Source organism: Ornithorhynchus anatinus, chromosome 21, assembly GCF_004115215.2.
Source record: "Ornithorhynchus anatinus isolate Pmale09 chromosome 21, mOrnAna1.pri.v4, whole genome shotgun sequence".
Lineage (NCBI taxonomy): Eukaryota > Metazoa > Chordata > Mammalia > Monotremata > Ornithorhynchidae > Ornithorhynchus > Ornithorhynchus anatinus.
The window spans coordinates 14,415,371-14,441,988 of NC_041748.1; the positions used below are offsets into that span (position 1 = coordinate 14,415,371).

At 48.9% G+C, this 26,618-nt stretch overlaps 1 protein-coding gene across 2 annotated transcripts; it reads right to left on the reverse strand.

Moving 5' to 3' along the window:
• Positions 1-792: 792 nt before the first annotated feature.
• On the reverse strand, positions 793-23,921 carry TBXT (T-box transcription factor T). 2 transcript variants are annotated; one of them, XM_029049240.2, is made up of 8 exons: positions 23,506-23,921; positions 19,836-20,100; positions 18,329-18,463; positions 14,959-15,020; positions 14,761-14,822; positions 10,199-10,378; positions 6,158-6,287; positions 793-1,537 (listed from the first exon to the last, which is right to left on the reverse strand). In XM_029049240.2, exons 1-8 carry the CDS (start codon positions 23,709-23,711, stop codon positions 1,270-1,272), a joined length of 1,308 nt encoding a protein of 435 aa, XP_028905073.1. In that variant the 5' UTR covers positions 23,712-23,921; the 3' UTR covers positions 793-1,269. The 2 variants fall into 2 exon arrangements, with proteins under 2 accessions (XP_028905073.1, XP_028905072.1); XM_029049239.2 differs by having other exon boundaries at positions 10,199-10,381.
• Positions 23,922-26,618: the final 2,697 nt, after the last annotated feature.

Sequence of the window (26,618 nt, forward strand, 5' to 3'; positions counted from 1 at the left end):
GATCACTGAAGCAGACAGACCAGCCATACGGGTGACAATCGAGAGAGGGGCTTCTCCCCTAGAGCAAAGGCTTCGTTGAAGACTGAGACGTAAAAAGTCAACGTCAAACCCAGAAAGGCACAAATCCACCACTGCTCTGAGGATCTCCAGCGACGTGTCAAGTTCAAGGTCACTGCATGGACAAGTCTTTATTATTATAATATTTAAGCGCTTACTACGTATCAAGCACTAGAAAAGCAGTGTGATCTAGTGGACAGAGCACGGCCCGCGAGTCAGAGGATCTGGGTTCTAGTCCCAGGCTCCACCATTTGTCTGTCAGTCAATTGTATTTATTGGGAGAGTACAATAAAACAATATAACAGACACACTCCCGACCTACAAAAAGCTTGCAGTCGGCTGAGTGACCTCGGCAAAGTCGCTTTGCTTAACTGTGCCTCGGTTACCTCATCTGTAAAATGGGGATTAATGCCACGAGCCTCATGTGGGACATGCACTGTGTCCAGTCTGCTTAGCTTGCATCTCCCCCAGCGCTTAGAAAAGTGCTTGATACAGAGTAAGCGCTTTACAAATACCATCATCATTATTATTAAGCACCGTTCAAAGCGCTGAGGTAGATGAGAATTAATCGGGTCAGACAGAGTCCCTGTACCAGATGGGGCTCACCCTCTAAGATCCACATCTGGGACCTCGTTGTCAGCTGTGACATCTCTGATGAGGGATGGATATAAATTGGCTACATATATGCATGGAGTCAAAGGTCAGAGGACAAGAATTTGCCAGAGGACAACCAGATGAATAAAACTTTGCATATTGTGTTTATTTTGCAGAAAACGCTTCCTGCTGATTGTCTTTTGGTTTGTTTCTTCCGTAGAAAGAGTAATAGAAACAGAGTTGTGGAGAAACCTAGCTATACAAAGAACCGCACGTGCCGCTCCTCAGTTAGGAGGAAGAACCGGCACTAAGGATTTCAGAGTCCAGGGGAAGCTGAATCATCCCAAGACTGCCTATCGCCCCGCTATATGTGACAGATTCTGGCCCGCTATCACCATGCCCGCTGCCACCCACGGGGAGCTTTGAAGCGGTTCCGCGACAGGGACCCAAAAATGGACGCTTCAGACCATCTGCGGAGTCGTGGGTGTGGGCAGTGCAGGTCAGGCATCTTCTCCGAGACCCTTCGCCGGAGGGTTGTCTTCCCGTTCCTCTTCATGCCCCGTGCAGTCCCCAAGCTCAGGCCCAACGGTCCACTCGTGTCCGGGAGAGGGGCTCCGATCACATGGACGGCGGCGTCACAGGGGTCCAGGCCGAGGCCAGGCGGGCGTGGGCCGAAGCGTCGTACTGGCTGTCGGGAATGTCCGTGGGGGCGGCGCCCTCGTACAGCGGGGAGCCCTGGGTGGAGGCGGAGACGGTGGGCGGCAGGGGCGGGTAGTGCGTCGTGGAGCCACGGAGGAACTGGGCCCCCAGCCCGTTGGCCATCCCCGCCGGCTGGGCCACCGGCATGATGGTGCTGTTACTTACTGACCACAGGTTGGGATACTGCCTGTAGGGGAGAAAAGCACCCTCAGGGCAAGAAAGGACCACCAAGAGGGGGCTTTTCCTGGGAATTTCTTCCACGAGACACGACAGCCCCGGCCCCACGCTCCACCCAGACCATGCTGGTCTTGCTGAGAAGCAGGGCAGCCTGGTGGAAAAAGCCCGGGCCTGGGTTCTAATCCCCGCTCTGCGTGCTGTGTGACCTTGGGCAAGTCGCTTAACTGCTCTGGACCTCGTTCTTCATCTATGAAAGGGAGATTCAGTACCTGTTTTCCCTCCCTCAGATCGTAAACTCCATGAGGGACAGGGATTCTGTCTGACCTGATGATCTTGTATCTGCTCCAGCACTTTAAGTACAGTGCTTGGCACTGAGCAAGTGCTTTAACAAATACCATCAACATGATTATTACGATTATTATTGGAGTGGGATGAGTAGAAAATGGAAGTGCAGCAAACCTGCAACGACTGCCGTGTCCTGGCAAAGCTTGTTCTTGAAGCATTAGAAGCCCCTTTGCTACGAGACTGTTGCCCTAATTGAGAAGCAGCGTGGCCTAGGGAAAAGACCACAGGCATGGGAGACAGAGGAGTTGGGTTCTAATCCCAGCTCTGCCGTTTGCCGCTGTGTGACCTTGGGCAAGTCACTATGTCTGTGCCTCAGTTACCTCATCTGTAAAGTGGGGATTAAGAAGGTGGGACAGGGACAGGGACGGGGTGTAATCCCAGCATTTAATAAAAGTGCCTGGCTCATAGTGAGTGCCTAACAAATACTGCTATCATTAGTAGTAGTAGTAACTTTCAGGTACTGTTACAGGCCAGTGTCCCTGTGGGCAGTTTCTCCACCCTTGTCTCCATGAAACACGCACACACACAACACATACACAATCTCTCCTCCCTGCTCTCCACTGAAAAACACAAACACACAATAATAATCGTCTTTGTTACGTATGTACCATGCACTGTACTAACCACTGGGGTGGATGTAAGCAAATCGAGTTGGACCATGTGGGGCTCACCGTCCCAATCCCCATTTTACAGACGAGGGAACTGAGGCACAGAGAAGTTAAGTGACTTGCCCAATGTCACAGAACGGTGGAGCCGTGGTTCTGCACATAGTGAGAGCTCAATAAATACGACAATGAATGACTAGAACCCATGACCTTTTGATCCCAGGCCCATGCTCTATCCACTACACCAACACACACACACTCCTCCCTCCCCTCCTCTGTCCCACCCGCTGCAGAAATGATATCCTCCCAGAGACTTTTTTTTTCCTCCCTCATCTTTCCTTCAGAACTTCCTCCTGCCACTGAGCCCAGGAGCCAAACGGTAAGTCTGGACCCCTGGCTAGCATCCCACAGGGCACCAAAGACATGGTACCTTCTGCAAATCAGAGCAAAGAGGTAAACTTCAAAGCCTTATTGAAGGCACATCTCCAAGAGGCCTTCCCAGACTAAACCGCCCCCCGTTCCCTCTTCTACCACTCAAGTCTGCATCACTCTGACTTGCTCCCTTAGCTCTTCCCCCCTCCCAGCCCCATAGCACTTATAATAATAACAATAATAATATGGTATTTGTTAAGTGCTTACTATGTGTCCAGCACTGTTCTAAGAGCTGGGGTAGATATAAGGTGTTCATGTTGTCCCACGTGGGGCTCACAGTCTCAATTCCCATTTTACAGATGAAATAACTGAAACACAGAGAACCTTAGTGACTTGCCCAGGGTCACACAACAGACAAATTGCAGAGGCGGGATTAGAAACCATGACCTCTGACTCCCAAGCCCACGCTCTCGCCACTAGGCCATGTCTGTCTTCTGTACGTATCTGTCATTTATTTTTGAATTGTTGTCTGTAAGCTAATGGAGGGCAGGGAATGTGTCTGTTTCTTTTTGATGGTACTCTCGCAAGCACTTAGTACAGTACTCTGCACTTGGTAAGTGCTCAATAAATATGACTGAAAGAATGAATGAGTAAACAGGGAGATGGGAATTGTGTCACTCAGCTTCTCCTTCCCAGATGATAGGAACTTGGACAGCAAGGAAAAGTGGCCAAACTCCAAGTCCCTAGAAACTAAATGCTTCAAGCACTGAGATGCCATATGGCCTGGTGGAAAGACTCAAGAGCTGGCTGGGAATCAGCAGGCCTGGTTATAATACCGCATTGGCCTCTCACCTACTGTGACACTGGGCAAGTCATGGGTTCTAATCCTGGCTCTGCAACTTGTCTGCTTTGACCTTGGGCAAGTCACTTCACATCTCTGGGCCTCAGATACCTCATCTGCAAAATGGGGAATGGAGGTTGTGAGCCCCACATGGGACGGGGACTGGGTCCAACCCAGTTTGCTTGTAACCACCCCAGCACTAAGATCAGTGCCTGGCACACAGGAAGCACTTAAATACCTCAATTATTATTATTATTAGAATTATTAACTTAACTGGGCCTCAGTTTCCTCACCTTCTGACTCCGAGGCCCACTCTCTATCCACTACGTCATGTTGCTTCTCTTGAGATAGAGATTCAATACCTATTCTCCTTCCCTGGTAGAATTGGAGCCTCATGTGGGACAGATATTGGATGTGATCTATAATGCTTGGCTTATAGTAGGTGCTTCAACAATACCACTATTATTATTATTCTTATTATAGTGGATAGAGCCCAGGCCTGAGAGTCAGAAGGACCTGCATCTTAATCCTGGTTCTGCCACTTGCCTGCTGTGTGACCTTGAGCAAGTCATTTCGCTTTTCTGTGCCTCAGTAACCTCATCTGGAAAATGGGAATTAAGGCCGTGAGCACCACCTGAGAAGGTACTGTGTCCAACCTCATTATCTTGTATCTACCCCAGCTCTTAGTACAGGGCCTGGCACATAGTAAGCACTTAACAAATACCATTAAAATAAAAAAAAAAGAATAGAGAGGAAAGATATGAGGAAAGTTCGGGAATGAAGTAACGCTATAGAACAATGACCCCAGTTCTTTCTCAGTCACAAAGGAGACAGCTGGGGTCAAGTTTGCAAATCCCAGACTGAGACCCCATTTTCCTCGGTTCCTCTCCCCTCCCCATCACCCCAACTCCCTCCCTCTGCTCTACCCCCCTCCCTATACCACAGCACTTGTGTATATACGTACATATTTATTATTATATTTTATTAATGATGTGTTTATATCTATAATTCTCTTTATTTTGATGCTATTGATGCCTACTTGTTTTGATTTATTGTCTATCTCCCCCTTCTAGACTGTGAGCTCATTGTTGGGAAGAAATTGTCTCTGTTGCCGAATTGTACTTTCCAAGCACTCAGTACAGTGCTCTGCACACAGTAAGCGCTCAATAAATACAATTGAGTGAATGAATGAATGAAATCCAAAAGATTCTAAATAAACCAGAATAGGCAGAGAGCAGCTGAACCAGTGGTCCTTCAGCTACAAGCCTTGGACAATCCATCAAGAGGGCCAGCAAGGACCTTGAGATGCTGCTGCTGGAATAATAATAACAATAATTATAATAATAATCATAATATTTGTTAAGCACTTATTAGGTGCCAGGCACTGAAGCCCTGGGGTGGGTACCAGTAAATCGGATTGGACACAGCCCTGTCCCACGTGGGGCTCACAGTCTTAATCCCCATTTTACAGATGAGGTAACTGAGGCACAGAGAAGTAAAGTGACTTGCCCAAGGCCACGCAGCAGATAAGTGATGGAGTCAGAATTAGAACCCATGATCTTCTCAATCCCAGGCCCAGCTCTATCCCTCCTGATTCCATGAGGGGTCTGCGCTTTGACCAGAACTGGGATGACCCCACAGCACTTGGGTACAAATTTTTAAATATTATACATTATAAATTACTCATTCCTATTGACATCTGCCTCTCCCTCCCGCTCATTATGAGGAGGGACTGTATTGGACTTTTGTATTGGCCACTCCCGAGTGCTTAGACTAGTGCTCTGTACACAACAGGTGGTCAAAAAATACCAATAAAAATAATAATAATAATAACAATAATGACTATAGTATTTAAGCACTTACTATGTGCGAGGAACTGTACTAAATGCTAGAGTAGATACAAGCTAATTGGGTTGGACATAGTTCCCTGTACCACATGGGGCTCACAGTCTTAATCCTCATTTTATTTTATTTTTTTGTTCCAGATGAGGGAACTGAGGCCCAGAGAAGTGAAGTAATTCGCCCAAGGTAGCACAGGAGATTTAAGGTAAACCCGGGATTAGAACCAAGGTCCTTTTGACTTCTAGGCCCATGCTCTATCAACTAGGCCACACTGTTTCTCACTAGTGGTATTGGTTAAGTGCTTACTATGTACCAGGCATTGTGCTAAACACTGGGGCAGAAACAAAGCAATTGGGTTGGACACAGTCCCTGTCCCACATGGGGCTCACACTCTTAATCCCCATTTCTTACAGATGAGGGAACTGAGGCCCAGACAAGTGAAGTGACTTGCCTCCGGCCACACAGCAGATGAGATAGAGCCAGGATTAAAGCCCAAGTCCTAATGACTCCCAGTCCCCTGCTCTAGCCACTAGGCCACGCTGGCTTGATTGACCTCTCACTCCTGCTTGGCCGTGTCCCCAGAGCCCCCCCACCCGGGTGTCGCGGAAGAGAACACCATCCTCACCCGGAAGCGGCAGGAGGGGCTGGGCTGTGAGCCATGGGCAGCATGCTGGAGTGGGTGGACATGCCCAGACTGGACCAGTTATCGTGAGGCTGCAGCATAGACAGGCAGGCAGATGAGTTGTCACCGTAGGCTGTTGTGTTGGGGAAAATGCCATTAACAAGTGAGGAGTTCCGTGCGCTAGAAATAATAACTGTGGTATTTGTTGAGCACTTACTATGTACTCAGCACTGGAATAGATTCAAGCAAATTGGATTGGACACAGTCCCTGTCCCCCATGGGGCTCACAGTCTCAGTGCCCATTTTACACATGAGGGAACTGAGGCCCAGAGAAGTGAAACGACTTGTCCAAGGCCACACAGCAGACAAGTGGTGGAGCTCAGATTAGAAGCCATGACCTTCTGACTCCCAGGCTCGTGATCTATCCACTACATCATGTTTCCAGCAAGATTTCTGACAGAAAAGCAAGTGGGGGGGTGGAGGGTGGGGTAGTTTGTAAGAGTTTTGGAGAAGAAGAGAAAAATGGATTTGTCTTCTGCATACCTGCTTGTGTCACACCCAATAATTCCAATAATTCTTCCAATAATTCCAAACTTCATTTCATGGCCTCGTAAATCTAAAGTCTCCCCTTCCTCCATTTATTAATGTAAAAGTCCATCTCCCCTTCTAGACTGTAAGCTTGTTGTGGGTAGGGAACGTGTCTGGTTACTGTTATACTGTACTCTCCCAAGAGCTTAGTACAGTGTTCTGCACATGGTAAGCACTCAAAAAAAAAAAAAAAAAACCAATTGACTAAACAGGCGTCAGTCAGTCAATTGTGTTGATTGAGTGCTTACTGTGTCCACAGCACTTAAGTGATTGGCAGAGTGTAATACAACAAATGGACATACTCCCTGCCCACAACGAGCTTGCAGTCTAGAGGAGGGGAGACAGACATCAGAACAAATAAATGACAGATATATAATAAGTGCTGTGGGGCTGGGAGGAGGGAAGAACAAAGGCGTTAAGTCAGGGTGATGCAAAAGGGCGTGTGAGATGATGAAAGGGGGGCTTAATCAGGGAAGACCTCTTGGAGGAGATGTGCCTTCAGTAAGGCTTTGAAGCCAGGGGAGAGTAATTGTCTTTCGGATTTCAGAAAGGAGGTCGTTCCAGACCAGAGGCAGGATGTGGGCGAGGAGTCAGGACGTGAAATAGATGAGATTCAGGCACAGTGAGAAGGTTTTGGCATTAGAGGAGCAAAGTGTGTGGGCTGGGTTGTAGTTAGAGAGTAACCAGGTGAGGTAGGAGGGATCTAGATGGTGGACTGCTTTAAAGCCAGTGGTGAGGAGTTTTAGTTTGATGCGGAGGTGGTTGGGCAACCACTCGGGTTTTTTGAGGAATGGGGTGACATGTCCTGAATGTTTGTGAATGATCTCGGCAGAGTGAAGTATGGGCTGGAGTGAGGAAAGATATGAGCCTGGGATGTCAACAAAGAGGCTGATACAGGGAGAGGGTGAGTGACTGTATTTACATGGTAACTGTTTGGATGGAGACGAAATGGTGGATTTTAGCGATGCTGTGAAGGTTGGACTGATAGGGTTTGGTGACAGATTGAATATGTGGGTTGAATGAGACAGAGGAGTTAAGGGTAACGCCAAAGTTATGGGCTTGTGAGATGGGAAGGACAGTGGTGCCGTCTACGGTGATGGGAAAGTCAGGGGGAGGATGGGGTTTGGGTGGAAAGTAAAGGAGCTCTGTTTTGGAGATGTTAAGCTTGAGGTGACAGGAGGAAATCCAAGTAGAGACTTCTTGAAGGCAAGAGGAGAGGGAGAGAGGGAGAGATCAGGGCTGGGGATGTAGATTTGGATATCATTCGCATAGAAGTGGTAGTTGAAGCCACGGAAACAAATTGGAAAGTGAACACTTTCAGTGTGCTCGTTTCCCTTCACGTAAAAAACATCAGAATGTCCCTCTTTATTGTTGTATTGGACTTTCCCAAGCGATTAGTACAGTGCTCTGCATACAGAGAGCGCTCAATAAATGAGATTGAATGAATGAATTAGGAGCCATCAGCATTGTTGCATGCCCGCTCTAAGCAGAGTTCTTAAGGTGTAGATTTGCGGGGAGTGTGGGCACATCTAAAATGGGTCCATTTTTGTGGGATTCTTATTAAAAACAAGAACTAATAATTTTTAGTTAGTCAATCATATTTATTAAGAGCCTACTGTGTGCAGAGCACTGTACTAAGCGATTGGGAGAGTACAATATAACAATAAACAGACACATTCCCTGCCCACAACAAATAATAAGTAGAACAGTAGTATTTGTTAAGTGCTATGCACTGTAGTAAGTCCTGGAATAGATAGAAGATAATCAGACTGGACACCACGCCTCTCCCACATGGGTATCAGACTGACAGGGAGAACAGGTATAAAATCCCCATTTTATAAAAGAGGAAACTGAGGCACAGAGATGTTAAGTGACTTGCCCAAAGTTACCCAGCGGGTAGGCGGCAGAGCCAGAATCAGAACCCAGGACCTCTGACTCCCAGACCCATGATCCTTCAACTAGACCACGCTGCCACCCTGCTTCAGAGAAGCAGCATGACTCAGTGCAAAGACCGCGGGATTGGGAGTCAGAGCTCACGGGTTCTTATCCCGGCTGCGCTGCTACTCAGATGTGTGACCTTGGGCAAGTCACTTAACTTCTCTGTGCCTCAGTTACCTCATCTGTCAAATGGGGGTTAAAACTGTGAGCCCCACGTGGGACAGCCTGATCACCTTGTATCCCCCAGCGCTTAGAACAGTGCTTTGCACATAGTAAGCACTTAACAATAGCACAATTTATTTCAGGAGAGGGTAAGATGATCAGAGAAAGGCATCAAAGCAACATCTTTGCTCTTAAAGAGCTTACAGTTCACAAGGTGGCCAAGACAAATATGTTCATGCAAAGTCCAAATGAAGTATGGTTGAAAAAAGACAAATTCAGATTCAGATACACTCATTTGCACGAGGTAGGCAGGCAGTGCTGACAAAATCTGTCTACCAATGCTATTTACTGAGCACTTACTGTGTACAGAGCATTGTACTGAGCATTTGGAAGGGCATCCTACAACATAGGTTCATTCAAGGGAGGAAATGTATCTACCAGTTCCACTGAATGGTCCTCTCCCAAGTGCTTAATACAATTATGTGCACCCAGGAAGTGCTCAATAAGCAGTGTGGCCTAGAGAAGAGAGCACAGGCCTGCAAGTCACAAGGACCTGGGTTCTGATCCTGGCTCTATCTGGCTCAAGTCTGCTGCTTGATCTTGGTCAAGTCACTTCAGTTCTCTGTGCCTCAGTTGCCTCATCTGTAAAATGGGGATTAAGACTGTGAGCCCCATATGGAACATGGACTGTGTCCAGCCTGATTAGCTAGTATCTACCCTCACACTTAATACAGTGCTGGACACCTAATCAGTGCCTGATACCTTTTAAAATAAACACCATTAGATCCTGTTCCCTGCCCACAGTATGCCTAGGCACCATCCTCTGTGCCTCAGTTCCCTCATCTCTAAAATGAGACTGCGAGCCCCACGTGGAACAGGGACCGTATCCAACCCGATTTGCTTGTCTCCACCCCAGCACTTAGTACAGTGCCTGGCACATAGTAAGGGCTTAATAAATACCACAATTATTAAATTAGTATTATCCCATTCTCTCGCAATGACCACTTCCAACCCAATTTGCTCCTCTCCACCCCAGTGCTTAGTATAGAGAGAAGTAGAAGCTGCTTAGAGAGGCAGCGTGGGTTAGTGGAAAGAGCCGGGCTTTTGGAGTCAGAGGTCATGGATCCTAATCCCGGCTCTGCCACTTGTCAGTTGTGTGACTGTGGGCAAGTCACTTCACTTCTCTGTGCCTCAGTTACCTCATCTATAAAAGGGGGGTGAAGACTGTGAGCCCCACGTGGGACAACCTGACTACCTTGTATCTACCCTGTGCCTGGCACATAGTAAGCACTTAACCAATACCACAATTATTACAATCCTTACTCTTCCAAGCATCCCAGAGCCCTCCCGACTTACTGGGTGAGCTGTTCCGGTGTGCGTACGGGCTGGGATAAGGCGACGAGCGGTGATTCCTCAGGGCCGGATACCGTTCACATCCGTGGCTGGAGGAAAGCGACAGAGGGGCTCCGGCTCCAAACTGAGGGTGGGAGCTTGTGGCTGGACACAGGGCTCCAGTTCCGGGAATAAGCCAACTACCTACTGAGCACAAGAACGCACGTATACAACGCCACCCTGGCTCTCAGCCCCCGAGGCCCGAGAGCACAAAATCCAGTCTCCGGCGGCCGCAACTGGAAGCTTGGAGAGGCCATGTCGTCAATCAGTGGGATTTCATTCATTCATTCAATGGCATTTATTGAGCGATTACTGTGTGCAGAGCATTATACTAAGCGCTTGGAAAGTACAATTCAGCACAGAGACAATCCCTACCCAACAACAGGCTTGCAGTCTCTTGAGCACTTACTGTGTGCAGAACACTGGATTAAGAGCTTGGGAGCGTACAGCACAACAGAATTAACAGATGTGTTCCCTGTTCATAGCAGTCAATCAATCAAAGGTATCTATTGAACGCTTACCCTCCTGTGCATCCATCTTTAGGGATGGCGAAGGAACCAGCCAACATCCCTCCTTCTAAGACCGAGAGGAGCACTGAGGCAGGACTTCGTTTGATCCGCTTATTCATTCATTCATTCAATCAATCGTATTTATTGAGCACTTACTGTTTACAGAGCACTGTACTAAGAGCTTGGAAACTGAATCTACCCTAGCGCTTGGCACATAAATGTTAGTATTATTTATCATTATTTGTGAAGCAGCATGGCCCTGGGGTAAAAACCACAGTTCTAACCTAGGTTCTGATCCCGGCTCTGCCACTTGTCTGCCCTGTGACATCGGGAAAGTCACTTGACTTCTCTGGGTCTCCGTTCCCTCATCTATAAAATAGGGATGCAATACCTATCCGGACTCCCTCCTACTTAGTCTGGGAGCCCTATGTGGGACAGGGACTGTGTCCGACCTGAGTATCTAGAACCAATCCTAGTAGTTAGTACAGTGATTGGCACATAGTAAGTACTTAACAAATACCACGCTATTATCTGGCTTTTGTCACCTAGCAATCACCAAACTGGATTCTTAGAATTTAAGTCCCAGTTGGCTTAAGGACTGTGTTCAATCTGATTACCCTGTATCTTTCCCAGTACTTAGCACAGTGCTATGACATAGAAGAAGGACTTTAATATAGTTTATTCTAAGTATTGAAGAGAAGCAGCATGGCTTAGTGGAAAGAGCACAGGCTTGGGAGTCAGGGGATGTGGGTTCTAATCCCAGCTCCTCCACTTGTCTGCTGTGTGAATTTGAACAAGCCACTTAACTTCTCTGGGCCTCAGTTACTGCATCTTTAAAATGGGGATTAAGACTGTGAGCCCCATGTAGGACAACTTGATTACCTTGTATCGACCCCAGCGTTTAGAACAGTGCTTGGCACATAGTAAGTGCTTAATAAATACCATTATTGATACTATATTATAATTTTCCCTTCACACCAGGACAGACCCACATGAAGAGAGCTTTTTCACCACCTACCCAGTGTCCTGTCTACAGTTGGACATGATCCCTGCTTTACAAAGTGTCTCTTAGTGGGTGGTGGCTTCTGGTAGTAACAGCCAACGTCCATTTCCTACACTTTTTTCAGATGCTGAGTGCCATTTGGTACCTCAAGATTGAGGGGAGCTCCATCTTGGGAGTCCATGTCCCAAGTGGTGCTCGCAGTCTTAATTCCTATTTTACAGATGAGGTAACTGAAAACCAAGTAAGAAGTGATTTAATAATAATGGTATTTGTTAAGCACTTACTCTGTGCCAAGCACTGTTTTAAGTGCTGGATTTGCAAAAGGTCACCCACTGGACCAATGGACACAGTCCCTCTCTAGATGGATGGTGAGCTTACTGAGGACAGAAATGTGTCTGTTATTATAGTGTACTCTCCCAAATGCTTAGTACAGTAAGCGCTCAATAAATAAGACTAAATGAATGAATCAGTGAGTCGGAATTGGAACTCAGGTCCTTCTGACTCCCAGGCCCAGCTTCATCCACTGGGCCAAGGCTGCTCCTCTAATTGATTCCGAACCCCACTTTCCTCCCTGTGCCTGAAGCCTACAGCCTTCCCATAATTCTCAACCTTCACTGTCATTCAGCTCTCTCGACCAGTCAACTGCCAAATCTTGCTGGTTCTTCCTCCGGAACCATTCCCGGAGTCCCCCCATCCCCTCCACCCAAATCAGCCACGACCCTGATCCAAACAGTCGACGTTTCTCACTTAGTGGCATCCACCTCCTCACCATCTCCCTTTGTCCAGTCACCTCTTCAGTCCAGACTCCACACCGCGGGCTGGAATCGCCTTCCGGAAAGGTTTCAGCATAGCCTCTCAACTCATCAAGGATCTCCAGCAGCTTCCTGTGGCCCTCCCACCAACAAAAACTCCCAGCCATTGGCTTCAAGGCCCAACCACTGTTCTCCTCTTGTTAATTACCAGTTCTCAAGAGTTGTTCCCCAGTTGGCCTAACTCTACCTCATTCTCATTTCCCTCAGGCACCAAGCTCTTGCTGTTATCCTAGCAGGGAACTCCCTCCCACCACAATCTGCCAAGTGTCAGACTGCCCCACCTTCACAGTCCTGCTAGAATCCCACTTCCTCCTGCAAGCCTTTCCTGATTAACTTTCAACACCTCCAATTATTTAAAGCCCCAGCCACCTCTAGCACAGATAAGTAGATATGCCAATCCTCAAATCCTGTGAATTTAGATCTACTCAATTGTCTAATAATGACAATAATAATAACCACCTATTTGTTAATATTAGGCGCTTACTATGTGCCAAGCACTAAGTCCTGGAATAGGTACAAGATAATCGAGTCAAATGCAGTTCCTGTCCCATGTAGGGTCACAGTCCAAGTCGGAGGGAGATAAGGAATTCCACTCCCATTTTAAAGATAAGGAAACTGAGGTACAGAAAAGATGCCCAAGGTCTTTCTTTTATATATAGTATTTGTTAAGCATTTTTCGGTGGTATTTGTTAAGCACTTACTATGAACCAGGAACTGTTCTAAGTGCTGGGGGTAGATACAAGCTATTCAGGTTGGACTCAGTCTCTGTCCCACAGTATTATTATTATTATTGTACTTGGTAAGCATCTAGTATGTACCATGTACTGCTCTAAGCGCTGGGGTAGACACAAGTTAATCAGGTTGGACACAATCTCTGTCCCACACGGGGCTCACAGTCTTACTCCCTATTTTACAAAGGAGGTAACCGAGGCCCTGAGAAGTGAAGTGACTTACCCCAGGTCACACAACACACATATGGTGGGCTGGAATTCAAGTCAAGTCCTTCTGACTCCCAGGCCCATGATCTATCCACTAAGCCACCCTACTTCTCTCGATTCCCATGTTACAGATGAGGTAACAGGTACAGAGAAGTTAAGTGATGGTCCCAAGGTCACATCCAGCAGACAAGTGGCAGACCGAGGATTAGAACCCAGGTCCTTCTGACCCCAAGACTTCTGCTCTATCCACAAGGCCACATTACTTCTATGTTGTCATGCACTGTTGTAAGCACAGGTAAGATACAGGTTTATCTGGTTGGACACAGTGCCTGTCCCACTTGGGGTTTACGGTCTAAGTCGGAGATAGTAGGATATGATTTTATTTTGTTCTGTTTTGCTTTGCTGTCTGTCTCCCTCGTTTAGACTTTGAGCCCGTTATTGGACAGGGATTGTCTCTATCTGTTGCCAAATTGTACATTCCAAGTGCTTAGTACAGTGCTCTGCACATAGTAAGCGCTCATTACTATTGAATGAATGAATTTGATCCCCATTTTACAGTTGAGGATACTGAGGCACAGAGAAGTTAAGTGACATGCCCAAGGTCACAGAGCAAGCAATCGGAAGAGTCAAGATTACAACCCAGCTCCCCTTGTACTTTCCCAAGGGCTTGATGTCCGACATCCCACTCAGTTGGCAAAAAGACCCCCTCTTACTTCTACACATACTGCCAGCAGGTCTCCCCTCCAGCCGGTGCCCAGAAGCATGGCATATGCCAACGAGGGGCCAAAGAGGCACTGGACAGATTCCCCTCAAGGACAAGGGAGTCCCCTGCCCAGAGGAGCTAGCTTGTGGAGAATGAACTTTTCTAACGACGGTTTCAAGGTAAAGGCAAAGAGGCAGTGAAAGCGCATCCAACAGCGGGCGAAGAAATTGGAACAGTGAGTAAGAAACTGGAGCTTGGATACCAGTCTGGTCCAGGAGCTGAGGCTTGAGCATTTAGTACAGTGCCTGGAGCCACATGGGGCAGAATGACCAAGCCCTCCTTCCCTCGCCCCCCATTTCCCACTCCCCTGCGCCCCTCCCACAGCCACAGAAATGTAGAAAAAGGACACCCTCCTCTCCCCACCGCCTGGTATGCACCTCATTTCCTCGCCAAGCTCCTCAAAGCCAAAAACGAGTCACCCTCTCCCGCTGCCTCAGCAAAACCCGGCTCGCCCACCCAGCTCCCCGACACCAGGCCAGAGAAGAGGGGAAAACGACATACATTGCGAATACCCAGACTGCTGATTGTCTGTGGCCTCATCCAGCAGGTCTTTGTGATCGCTTCTGAAACAAAACAAAACAAAACAAAAAAAAAGGACACAGGGGGTCACTCTGGCTCCTCGGTGGATGCTGAAAATAGCCCACGTTCCTTGCTCTCCATTGGGCTGGTTCTCACAGAGGGAAGTTTGCATTTCCTCACCTTTCCTTAGCATCAAGGAAGGCCTTTGCAAAGGGGTTGTATTTGATCTTCAGGGCTGTTATCTGAAAAACAAGAGTTGGGCTTGCTGGAATCCTTGCTCAGAGCCAGAGTATTTAATGTGGCCCAAAATAGGCTCCCAGAAACTTGAATTGTTATCAGCCTTCCACGTAAATCTTTCTACTAGAAATAGAACTGGCAGGATGCTCAGAGTAATTATGATTTTCTTACCGGAAAATTCACATAAGTAGATTGATGAAGAAGAAACGATTAAAAAAAAAAAACTTTGCTAATCCAAAAATTCAAAAGTAGTCAGTGCAACAACTGTAAAGTCATTTATTACTGTTTCCACTTAATAAAGGTTGCTCCTCATTGTAACAAGTAAAACAATGATAAGCAAGGTGAGCCGGTTGAAAGACCCAGGCCTAGGTTACAATCCATTAACTTCTCTGGACCTCAGTTTGCTCATCAATCAACCAGTGGTATTTATTGAGCACTTACTAAGTGCAGAACACTGTACTAAGGATCTGGGACAGTACAATACAGCAGAATTAGCAGAGACGTTCCCTGCTCGAAATAAGCTCATTTCCCCCTTCCCCTCAACACTGTGCATATTTGTATATATTATCTATTACCCTATTTATTTTGTTAGTGATGGTGTATATCTCTATGATTCTATTTATCTGGATGACGTGGTTTTGTTTTGTTCTGTTTTGCTTTGCTGTCTGTCTTTCCCATTTAGACTGTGAGCCCGTCATTGGGCAGGGATTGTCTATCTATTGTCAAAATGTACATTCCAAACACTTAGTACAGTGCTCGGCACATAGTAAGCGCTCAATAAATACTATTGAATGAATGTAAAATTAGGATTAAATACTCTCCCGCTCTTAGACCAAGGAAAGGGATTGTTCTGATCTAGTAATAATAATAATAATAATAATAATAATAATAGTAGTGATGTTTGCTAAGTGCTTACTGTGTGCCAAGCATTGTTTTAAGCACTGGGTTTAACACAGTCCCTGTCCCACATAGGGCTCACAATCTTGATCCTCATTTTACAGGAGAGAACTGACGCACAGAGAAGTAAAGTGACTTGCCCAAGGACCCACAGCTGACATGTGGCAGATGTAGGATTAGAACCCTCAACTTCAGACTTCCCGGCCCATGTTCTTTCTACGAGGCCATGCTGCTTCTAATACTAATAATAGTAATAATAACAATGGTTTTTGGTAAGCGCTTGCTTTGTGCCAAGCACTGTTCTAAGCTCTGAGGTAGATACAGGGAAATCAGGTTGTCCCACGTGGGTCTCACAGTCTTAATTTCCATTTTACAGATGCGGTAACCGAGGCCCCGAGAAGTTAAGTGATTTGCCCAAAAAGTCACACAGCTGACAAGTGGTGGAGGGGGATTAGAACCCACGACCTCTGACTCCCCAGCCTGGGCTCTTTCCACTAGGCCATGCTGCTTCTATTCATTCTGTAGTCCCCGCAGTATGGAGCACAGAGCTTGTCACTTAAAATACCACAATTACCATCACTTTTTTCATTTCAGACAAACAGCATGGCCTAGTGGAGAGAGCAGGAGCCTAGGAGTCAGGAAGTCTTGGGTTCTAATCCTGACTCCATGGCTGTGGGACTTTGGGCAAGTCATTTCACTTCTCCCTGTCTCAAGTACCTCATCTTTAAAATGGGGATTAAGACTGGGAGACCCATGTGGGACAAGGAGGGTGTCCAACCGGATGAGCTTGGATCTACCACAGTGCTTAGTACAGTTCCCGGCACATATTAAGTGCTTAAATACCAAATGAAAAAAAAAAAAAAAGACCTGGTTTCTAATGCCAACTCTGCCACTTGTGTGCTTTGTAACCTTCAGTAAGTCACTTACCTTCAGTAAGTCACTTCACTTCTCTGTGCTTAAGATACTCCTCTGTAAAATGGGGATGAAGATTGTGAGCCCCATGTGGGACAGGGACCGTTTCCAACCTGATTAACTTGGATCTACCAGGTGCTTAGAACAGTGCCTGGCACATAGTAAGCACTTAAAGACCCTTTTAAAAAAAATGTAAAAAACAACCCGTCAGCATATAGGATGGCAGGAAGAATTGGACTTTGAGAGAACCCCTAAACCCTTACGATGGGCATAGACTAGATGGTTTCCTAACCTGTCTGTTAGGCTTTCAAGGGCTTTTTCCTGTCTCTCTGTAAGCCTGGAACACATCCAAAAACGTTTCCACTCTGAACAGACAAACATGAACACCAGCCTTCAATTTCACAGTGTTAAATTGCTGCGTGACATTGGGTAAAATCACTTACCTTCTCTGTGCCTCAGTTTCTTCATTAAATGAAGTTTGATTCCCATTCTCCCACCCCCTTTCCCTGTGAGCCCCACGTGGGACATGATTATCTCATATTTACCCCAGTGCTTAGAACAGTGCTTGGCACATTATAAGTGCTTAAACAAATACCACAATTATCAGCATTATTTACGAAGAAAAACTACAGATTTCTAAAACGTAGGAAAAGGAACATTTCTGCAACTGCTTCGCCAACTTTAAGCTCTGAAGAAGTGTCAGTCAGAGATCAAGGCTTCGGTTCAGGTGAAAGTCAAATCAGTAATATTTATCGAGCACTTAATCTGTGCAGGACACTGTACTAAGTGTGTAGAAGGTAGAATAGGGAAGCAGCGTGGCTCAGTGGAAAGAGCACAGGCTTTGGAGTCAGGGCTCATGAGTTCGAATCCCAGCTCTGCCACTTGGCTGTGTGACTGTGGGCAAGTCACTTAACTTCTCTGTGCCTCAGTTCCCTCATCTGTAAAATGGGGATGAAGACTGTGAGCCCCACGTGGGACAACCTGATTCCCCTATGTCTACCCCAGCGCTTAGAACAGTGCTCGGCACATAGTAAGCGCTTAACAAATACCAACATTATTATTATTAGAATAGAGTGGGTAGACACGATTCCCATAAAAGCGAACCCAAGCCCACCTCTGCCCCTCTCTCTGCCTTCTATGCATTTACTCAGCTGTCCTCTCCCAAGTGCTTACTTAAGTGTTCTGCCCACAATAAACACTCAGTAAATACCATGGACTTACTGCTCCTACGAAGGGCACGTCAGGCAGTCAGTCAAGGGTTATTTATTGAGCGCTTTCTGGGTGCAGAGCACTGTACTGAGCGCTTGGGAGAGTACAAAAGAAGAATAAACCGATACATTCCCTGCCCACAACGAGCTTAAAGTCAAGCCAAATGCATTCAAGCAGAAGAAATTCTATTCCAAACAAGGACCGGCTCTACATAGACGTCCGTCCCCACAGCCGGCCGGGCGAGGGGTCGGCAGGGCGCAAGGACCGGCGGGCGTGGGCGGCCGGCTGTCCGTACCTCCTCGTTTTGATAGGCCGTGACGGCGATGAACTGAGTTTCCGGGAAGGCGTGGCTGGTGATCATGCGCTGGGGGCTGCCGACTCTCACGATGTGGATCCGGGGCTCGTACTTGTGCAAGGAGTTGAGCATGATCTGGGAAAGACAGGAGTTGGGAGTTGGGGGAGGCAGGACGGAGCAGGAGAGGACAGGAGCCGAGCCTCCCCATAGCTGCCTCTGCGGCCACAGCACCGTCCTCGGCCCTCCCTGCCCCCGTGGGACACCACGGGAAGGATGAGGCGGGTATTCCGGGCTGCCTTCCCCTGGTAACGCCCACGCTGTAAAGGAGAAGGTCAAACGAACATGGCGTAGTGGACAGAGCACCAGCCTGGGGAGTCTGAAGGTCATGTGTTCTAATCCCAGCGCCGCCACTAGTCTGCTGTGTGGCCTCGAACGAGTCCCTTCACTTCATGCCTCCGTCACTTCATCTGGAAAATGAGGATGGACACTGTGAGCCTGAGGTGGGACAGGAACGGCGTCCAACCTGATTTGCTTGTCTCCACCCTAGGGTTTTGTTCAGTACCTGGCACACAGTAAGCGCTTAACAAATACCATCGTTATTATTATTAAGTGAACTTCAAGGGCACCCAAAGGAGCTGCAGGGCAGCTGGGCTGGGGTGGAAGCAATGTTTGCCAACAGTTCTCCCAAGCTAAAGCGAGGCCAGCCCCAAGTCTGTATGAGCAGAAAGAATACAGTGTTTGTGGAGCATCTGCCCTTAGGTCTCTATATCTGCAGAAGCAGCGTGGTCTAGTGGAAAGAGCAGGGCCTGAGTGTCAGAGGACCTGGCTTCGAATCCCGGCTCTGCCACCTGCCTGCCGTGTGACTTTGGGCGAGTTGCTCAACTTCTCTGGACCTCGGTTTCCTCATCTGTAAAATGTGATTCAATGCCTGTTCCCCTTCCGCTTTAGATTGTAATAATAACTGTTATTGGCTTATTGTGCGCCAGGCACTGTACTAAGAACTGGGGTGGCTACAAGCAAACTGGGTGGGACACAGTCCCTGTCCCACGAGAGGCTCACAGTCTTAATCCCCACTTTTCAGATGAGGGAACTGAGACCCAGAGAAGGGAAGGGAAGTGATTTGCAGAGCCGGGATTAGAACCCGGGTTTCTCTGACTCCCAGACCCATGCTCTATCCACTAAGCTACACTGCTTCTCTACTTGCCATGTGGGATAGGGTCTGGGTCCCATCTGAAGATCCTGTATCCATCCTAGCACCGAATACAGTCTGGCACATAGTAAGGTCTTAACGGATATCACAACTATGACTATCCCAAAACGCAGACGAGAGCTGAGATGGTGATTTCAGCGGAGTGCACGCGTCAGGTAATGCTGAATCTGGGGTGTGTGAGGGGAGACTGGGGTTTGGTCCCCCGGGTCCCCCTTCTGAGGCTTGAGGATAGTAGAGCAGCCAAGCAACTGGGGGGGAGACGGCGCACTCGCCCTTGGGTCGGGGGCTTCGTCCTACCTGGCCCCCTCCGTTGAGCTTATTGGTGAGTTTGACTTTGCTGAAGGAGACGGGCGCCTTCATCCAGTGGGCCCCAAAATTGGGCGAGTCCGGGTGGATGTAGACACAGCTGGGGGCCTGGGGCTCCGGCTTGCCCCCGGGCACCCACTCTCCGTTCACGTATTTCCAGCGGTGAGTGTCGGCCGCCACGAAGTCGAGCAGGAAGGAGTACATGGCGTTGGGGTCCAAGCCGGATACGCTGACCTTCAGCACCGGGAACATCCTCCTGAAGGGGCGATGGGAGGGGGCAGGGGGCAAGCAGTCACCAGGGGGCAACAGGGATGGGAGGGAGGGTGGAAAGGTCAGCCGGGAGGAAGGAGGTGGAGCAGGGCCGTGGGGATCTCGGCTGCTTTGCCTCCTTCCTCCCGGCAGGGCCAGCTTAACAGGCAACCCCGCGAACTCTCCGAAGATGATCCCCCTTTCTGTGAGGAGATCCGGCCGCTGGAGAGGGGGCTGAAAGCCAGGGCCAGAGGCAGGAGAAACCGGACAAAAATGGTGAGTGTGGGCAGGAGAGCGCCATCCCCAACCTACCAGCGTGGTCTCCCACAAAGATCCTCAGTCTGTAGCCCTTCCTTTCTTCCCCCTGACTCCAAGCAGGTCCTATGGACAAAAATACCCCAGCTGCCAACGTCCTCAGGTGTGCAGGCAATGCGGGAAATGTGCGACTCCATTATATCGTCATTCAGTCGTATTTATTGAGCCCTCACTATGTGAAGGGCACCGTGCTGAGCACTTGGGAGAGTACAATGCAACAATAAATGGACACAAAACCTGCCCACGACCAGCTTAAGGTCTAGAAGATCGATTAATCGGTCAACCGATGGCATTTATTGAACGCTTACTATGTACACTGTTTTAAGAGCTTGGGAGAGTCCAGTACAATAGAATTAGCAGACACGTTCCCTGCCTGTAATGAGCTTATAGCTAGAGGGAGAGACAGATGTTAAATGAATAAATAAGTTTGAAATAAATCATTTAAAGATTACCTAAGTGGGGTTGGGGGCCGGGGGAGGGGGTGAATATCAAAATGTCATATTCTCCCAAGTGCGTAGTACAGTGCTTGGCACAAAGTAAACACTCAATAAATATCACTGATTAACTGAATGCCGCTTGGCTGGCCTGAGACCCATCTCCCACACTCGGGGACTCCGGCCAGAGCTCAAAGCGGGTCACTTAGGCTTGCTGAAATTTCTTTCCTGTCTGTCTGTCTCCCCCTCTAGACTGTCAGCACCTTGAGATGAGAGATCGGGGGTTTGTCAACTCTTTTGTACAGTGCTCTTGCAAGCATAAGCACGGTATCCCCCCTCTGCCACTTGTCTGCTGGTGACCTTGGGCAAGTCACTTCTTGTGTCTGGGCCTCAGTTCCCTCATCTGTAAAATGGGGATTAAAAAAGTGTGAGCCCCATATGACAAAGGGACTGCGTCTAACCTGAGTACTATCTACCCCAGCGCTTGTACTGTGTATGCTTGTACTGTGTATCTACCCCGGTGCTTAGAATAGCGCTTGGCAGATAGCACTTAATGAGTACCATAATTATTATTCTCTGGGCCTCAGTTACCTCATCTATAAAATGAGGTTTAAGATTGTGAGTCCAATGTGGGACAGGGACTGTGTCCGACCCGATTCGCTTGTATCCCTGACCCTCACTGCTTAGTACAGTGCCTGGAACATAGTCAGCACTCCAACACCAGAGTTATTATTCTGCACACAATAAGCACTCGATTAATGTCTTACAAAGACACCAAAGTAGTTCCCCTTTCCCCTTCGCTGTCCGAATCTTGCCCTCCTCAACCTCATCACCCTTCCAAGCCACCCTCCCCTCCTCAGTCTTGTAAGCCCTCCAAGCCCCATCCCTTCTTTGCGTCCATCCTTTCAATCATATTTATTGTGCACTTACTGTGTGCAGAGCACCGTACTAAGCGCTAAGGAGAGTACAATACAACAGCCAACTGACAGCGCTTAGGAGAGTACAATACAACAGCCAACAGACACATTCCCTGCCCACTATGAGCTCAGAGCGGCTCAGCCCCGAAAATTGTTCTGCTGGGAGCTCTGGCCGAGGTTGAGCAGCTAAACCCCCCCAAGGGGTGCTGGGAAGTCGCAGGGAGAAGCTGAGTTGAACTGGACCCGACTGGTCCAGGGCCTGTAGCTTGATGTGGCGGCTAGAGTGCAGGCCTGAGAGTCAGAAGGTCAAGGGTTCTAATCCCAGCTCCCCCACTTGTCTGCTATGGGACCTTGGGCAAATTCCTTCACTTCTCTATGCCTCAATTCCCTCATCTGTAAAATGGGGATTAAGACTGTGAACCCCACGTGGGACAAGGGGCTGGGTCCAACCCAATTGGCTTGTATACACCCCAGTGCTTACTACAGTGCCGGGCACACAATAAGCACTTAAATACCAAAATTATTATTATACTCTGGGCCTCAGTTAACTCATCTGCAATGTGGGGATTGAGACTGTAAACCCCACATGAGACAGGGACTGTGTCCAACCCGAATGGCTTGTATCCATCCCGGCGCTTAGTAGAATGCCTGGCACATAATAAGCGCTTAGCAAATACTACGTGAATTATTATTATTCTCTGGGCCTCAGTTATCTGAGCTGTAAAGTGGGGATCGAGACTGTGAGCCCCACATGGGTCAAGGGACTGGGTCCAACGCGAGTGGCTTGCATCCACCCCGGAGCTTAGTACAACGCCTGGCATACCGTAAGCACTTAGGCATTTAGTGGAGAAGCAGCGTGGCTCAGTGGAAAGAGCCCGGGCTTGGGAGTCAGAGATCATGAGTTTGAATCCCGGCTCTGCCACTTGGCAGCTGTGTGACTCTGGGCAAGTCACTTCACTTCTCTGTGCCTCAGTTCCCTCATCTGTAAAATGGGGATTAACTGTGAGCCTCACGTGGGACGATCTGACGACCCTGTATCTACCCCAGCGCTAAGAACAGTGCTTGGCACACAGTAAGCGCTTAACAAATACCAACATTTTCTACAGTGCTCTGCACAAAGTAAGCACTCAATAATTATAGTTGAATTGAATGAAATACCAAAACTATCATTTTGATCATCCTCTGTGCCAAGAAGCAATGTGGCTTAGTGGAAAGAGTCAGGGTTTGGGAGTCAGAGGTAGTGAATCCAAATCCCAACTCTGCCCCTTATCAGCTGTGTGACTTTGGGCAAATCACTTCACTTCTCCGTGCGTTAACGACCTCATCTCTGAAGTGGGGAATTAAGACCGAGCCCCACTGGGACAACCCGATCACCTCGTACCGAGCCCGGCGCTCAGAACAGTGCTTGACACATAGTAAGTACTTAATACCGTCATCATCTGCCGAGTGGGGATGGAGACTTGTGATCCCCAAATGGGACAAGGGACGGGGCCCAACGCGAGTGGCTTGGATCCACCCCAGCGCTCAGTAGAGTGCCCGGCGCATAGTAAGCGCTTAGCCAATACCACAACGATTATCATTATCCTCTGGGCCTCGGTTAGCTGAGCTGCAGAGCGGGGATTGAGAGGGCGACCCCCACGTGGGACAAGCGACCGGGTCCAACGCGAGTGACTTGCATCCGCCCCGGCGCTTAGTACAGTCCCTGGCACAGAGCGAGCGCTCGGCAAGTAGCGGGATTACGGTTACCTGCCGTTCTTGGTGACGATCATCTCGTTGGTGAGCTCCTTGAAGCGCAGCCAGAGTTCGTCGTCCAGCAGGGTGACCCTCAGTTCCCTCTCGGTGGGGTCCCCCTTCTCGCTGCCCGCCTGCAGCTCGCTCTCCACGGCGCTGAGCAGGTGGTCCACTCGGGCCTGCAGGCTCTTCCCGCCGCCCTCGGCGCCGGGGGACCCCATCCTCCCACGCCGCCCCCCGGGGGTGGGGGGTCCCCGCCAAGGACGGGCGGGGAGGGGAAGAGCGCAAAGCCAAAAGAGCCGGGCGAGGCGCAAAAAAGTCCAGGCGCGCGAAGTCCGGGAGGATGGAGGGGATGGAGGATGGGGGGAGCCCACTTGCAAACGGTCCCCCGGGGGGTTCGGGCTTAATTCCAACAGCGACCCTTAATGATGCCCCCCATAAATAGGGTCCAGGTGTCCCGGGGGAAGAGGCGGCCTCCCGATTGGCCGGCCTCCCCCTTTGATGTTGCCAGGGCCCGGCGCCGATTGGCTGAGCGCGGCCATATCAGGGCGAAGCCTGAGATGTTAATTGCCGCCCGGCCCGCTGTTTCATGTAAATCCTCCTCCCTCCTTCCCCTCCCTTCCCCAGCGCCCCCCCCAAATGTTTGCACCTCTTTCAAAGCACCACCCCCAAGGAGGAAATGGGACCCCCCGCCGCCCATTCGGCCTCTCCCCCGCCCTCCCCACTTCGGTCCGGACACTACTACGGAGAATTCTAATATTTGCTAAGCGCCTCCTGCTCGTGACAGTAATAACCGTGCTGCCGGGTGAGCCGGGATCCCGCCTCGGATCCTCCCCACGAGCTACGAAACTGCCACTCTTAATAATAATGCTGGTATCTGTTAAGCCCTTACTATGTGCAGGGCACTGTTCTAAACGCCGAGGTCGTTACAGGGTAATCAAGTTGTCCCTCGGGAGGCTCACAGTTAATTCCCATTTTACAGATGAGGGAACTGAGGCCCGGAGAAGTTAAGTGACTTGCCCACAGTCACACAGCTGACAAGTGGCGGAGGCGGGATTAAGCGTTTACCGTGGGCCAAGCACGGTTCTCAGCGCTGGGGAAATAATCATGATGATATTTGTGAAGCGCTTACTATGGGCCAAGCGCTGTAGTAATAATAATCGTGATAATAAGGATATGTGTTAAGGGTTTACTATGCGTCAAGCGCTGTACTAAGTGATGGGTTAATAATAATAATAGTAATAATAATGTTGGTATTTGTTAAGCGCTTACTACGTGCCGAGCACCGTTCTGAGCGCTGGGGGAGATACAGGGTGATCAGGTTGTCCCACTTGGGGCTCACAGTCTTCATCCCCATTTTACAGATGAGATAACTGAGGCACCGAGAAGTCAAGTGACTTGGCCAAAGTCACACAACTGACAGGTGGTGACCGTAATAACGATATCGGTGAAGCGCTCGGTAGGTTCCCAGCGCTGTACTAGGTGCTGGGGTGATAATCATAATGATATCTGTGAAGCGCTTACTATGGGCCAAGCACTGTACTAAGTGATGGGTTAATAATAGTCATAATAATAATGATATTTGCTAAGCACTCACTATGTGCCAAGCACTGTACTAAGTGCTGGGGACATAATAAACATAATAATAATGATATTTGTTAAGCGCTTACCATGGCCCACGCACTGTACTAAGTGCTGGGGTAATAATAATAACTATGGTATTTGTTAAGTGCTGTTCTAAGCACTGGGATAGGTGCAAAGTAATCAGATTGTCTCACGTGGGGCTCACAGTCTTCATCTTCATTTTACAGATGAGATCACTGAGGCCCAGAGAAGCAAAGTAACTTGCCCAGATCACACAGCAGACAAGTGGTGGAGCAGGGAATAGAACCCACTTCCTTTGACTCCCAAACCTGAGCTCTTGCCACTAGAATATGAGGGGGAGAGGGAGTCCGAGGCTGGGGGGCTTGGCGGGATTTGCTCGCTCACCTACAACCCTTAAGGTATCCCTGCTGAAACCTCGATTCTCTAAACTAGGGATTCCCGCGAATACACCCCCCAAACCAAACCCAACCACCTCCGACATGAACTCACACTCATTCCTTTGTTTGATGGCACTTATTGAGCGCTCTCTGCATGCAGAACACTGTACTGAGCTTCTGGAAGAGTACATTACAACAGTAAGCAGACACATTCCCTGCCCACAACGAGCTCACAGTCCAGAGGAGCAGATAAATAGATCAACAAATGACAGATATGTACATGGGTGCTGTGAGGCTGGGGGGGGGATGAATAAAGGGAGTGGGAGAAAAGGAAAGGAGGGCTGAGGCAGGGAAGGCTTCTTGGAGGCGGTGAATTCATGCACAAAGCTACATGAGTACATAAACCTACACGCACGTGGGCCCAGATAGACATTCATACGCGCACATAAATTGTACACGGATGCAGGCACACCCGTTAGCACCTGCATAGACGTATGCCCACTCTTAGACACACACACAGCAAAGTGATCTTGGACGTGCAGATACAAGCGCATACTTAGACAAGCACATAATATTTTTAGTGTTAGTTAAGCGCTTACTATGTGCCAGGCACTGTACTGAGCGCTAGGGTGGATACAAGCAAATTGATTGGACACAGTCCCTGTCCCATGTGGGGCTCACGGTTTCCATCCCCATTTTACAGATGAGCTGACTGAGGCACAGCGAAGTGAAGTAGCTTGCCCAAGGCTACACAGCAGACAAGCGGCAGAGCGGGGATTAGAACCCATGACCTTCTGACTTTGCCCACTTTCAGGCACACACAGATACAGATGCACCCTCACAGGACTACTCCCATTCCCACACTCCCCCAAACGCCTGCCCCAAACAATTGTATTTATTGAGCGCTTACTGTGAGCAGAGCACTGTACTGAGCATTTGAGAGAATACAGAGTAACAGAGTGGGGAGACGCGCCTCTGACTGGTTTAGCGGCAGTTGGCCGTGTCTGGTCCCAGCCCCCCGCCCGTGCAGACCCCGGCCCCACTCCTGCTGCCCCTTCCCCATCCTGCAGGAGAAGGACCCTCATGTCAGGGTCAGTGGTCAAGGCCGCCGCCAAGCCCCCCCAGCCTCGGATTTCCTCTCCCGGA

Coding starts and splice junctions, on each gene's coding strand:
- TBXT (XM_029049239.2), bottom strand. CDS start 23,711: ATGGGGTCCCCCGGCGCCGAGGGCGGCGGGAAGAGCCTGCAGGCCCGA. Junction 15,021..18,328: donor CGGCCTATCAAAACGAGGAG/GTACGGACAGCC, acceptor CTTGTTTTTCAG/ATAACAGCCCTGAAGATCAA. Junction 1,538..6,157: donor GCCCCTCCTGCCGCTTCCGG/GTGAGGATGGTG, acceptor TCTCCCCTACAG/GCAGTATCCCAACCTGTGGT.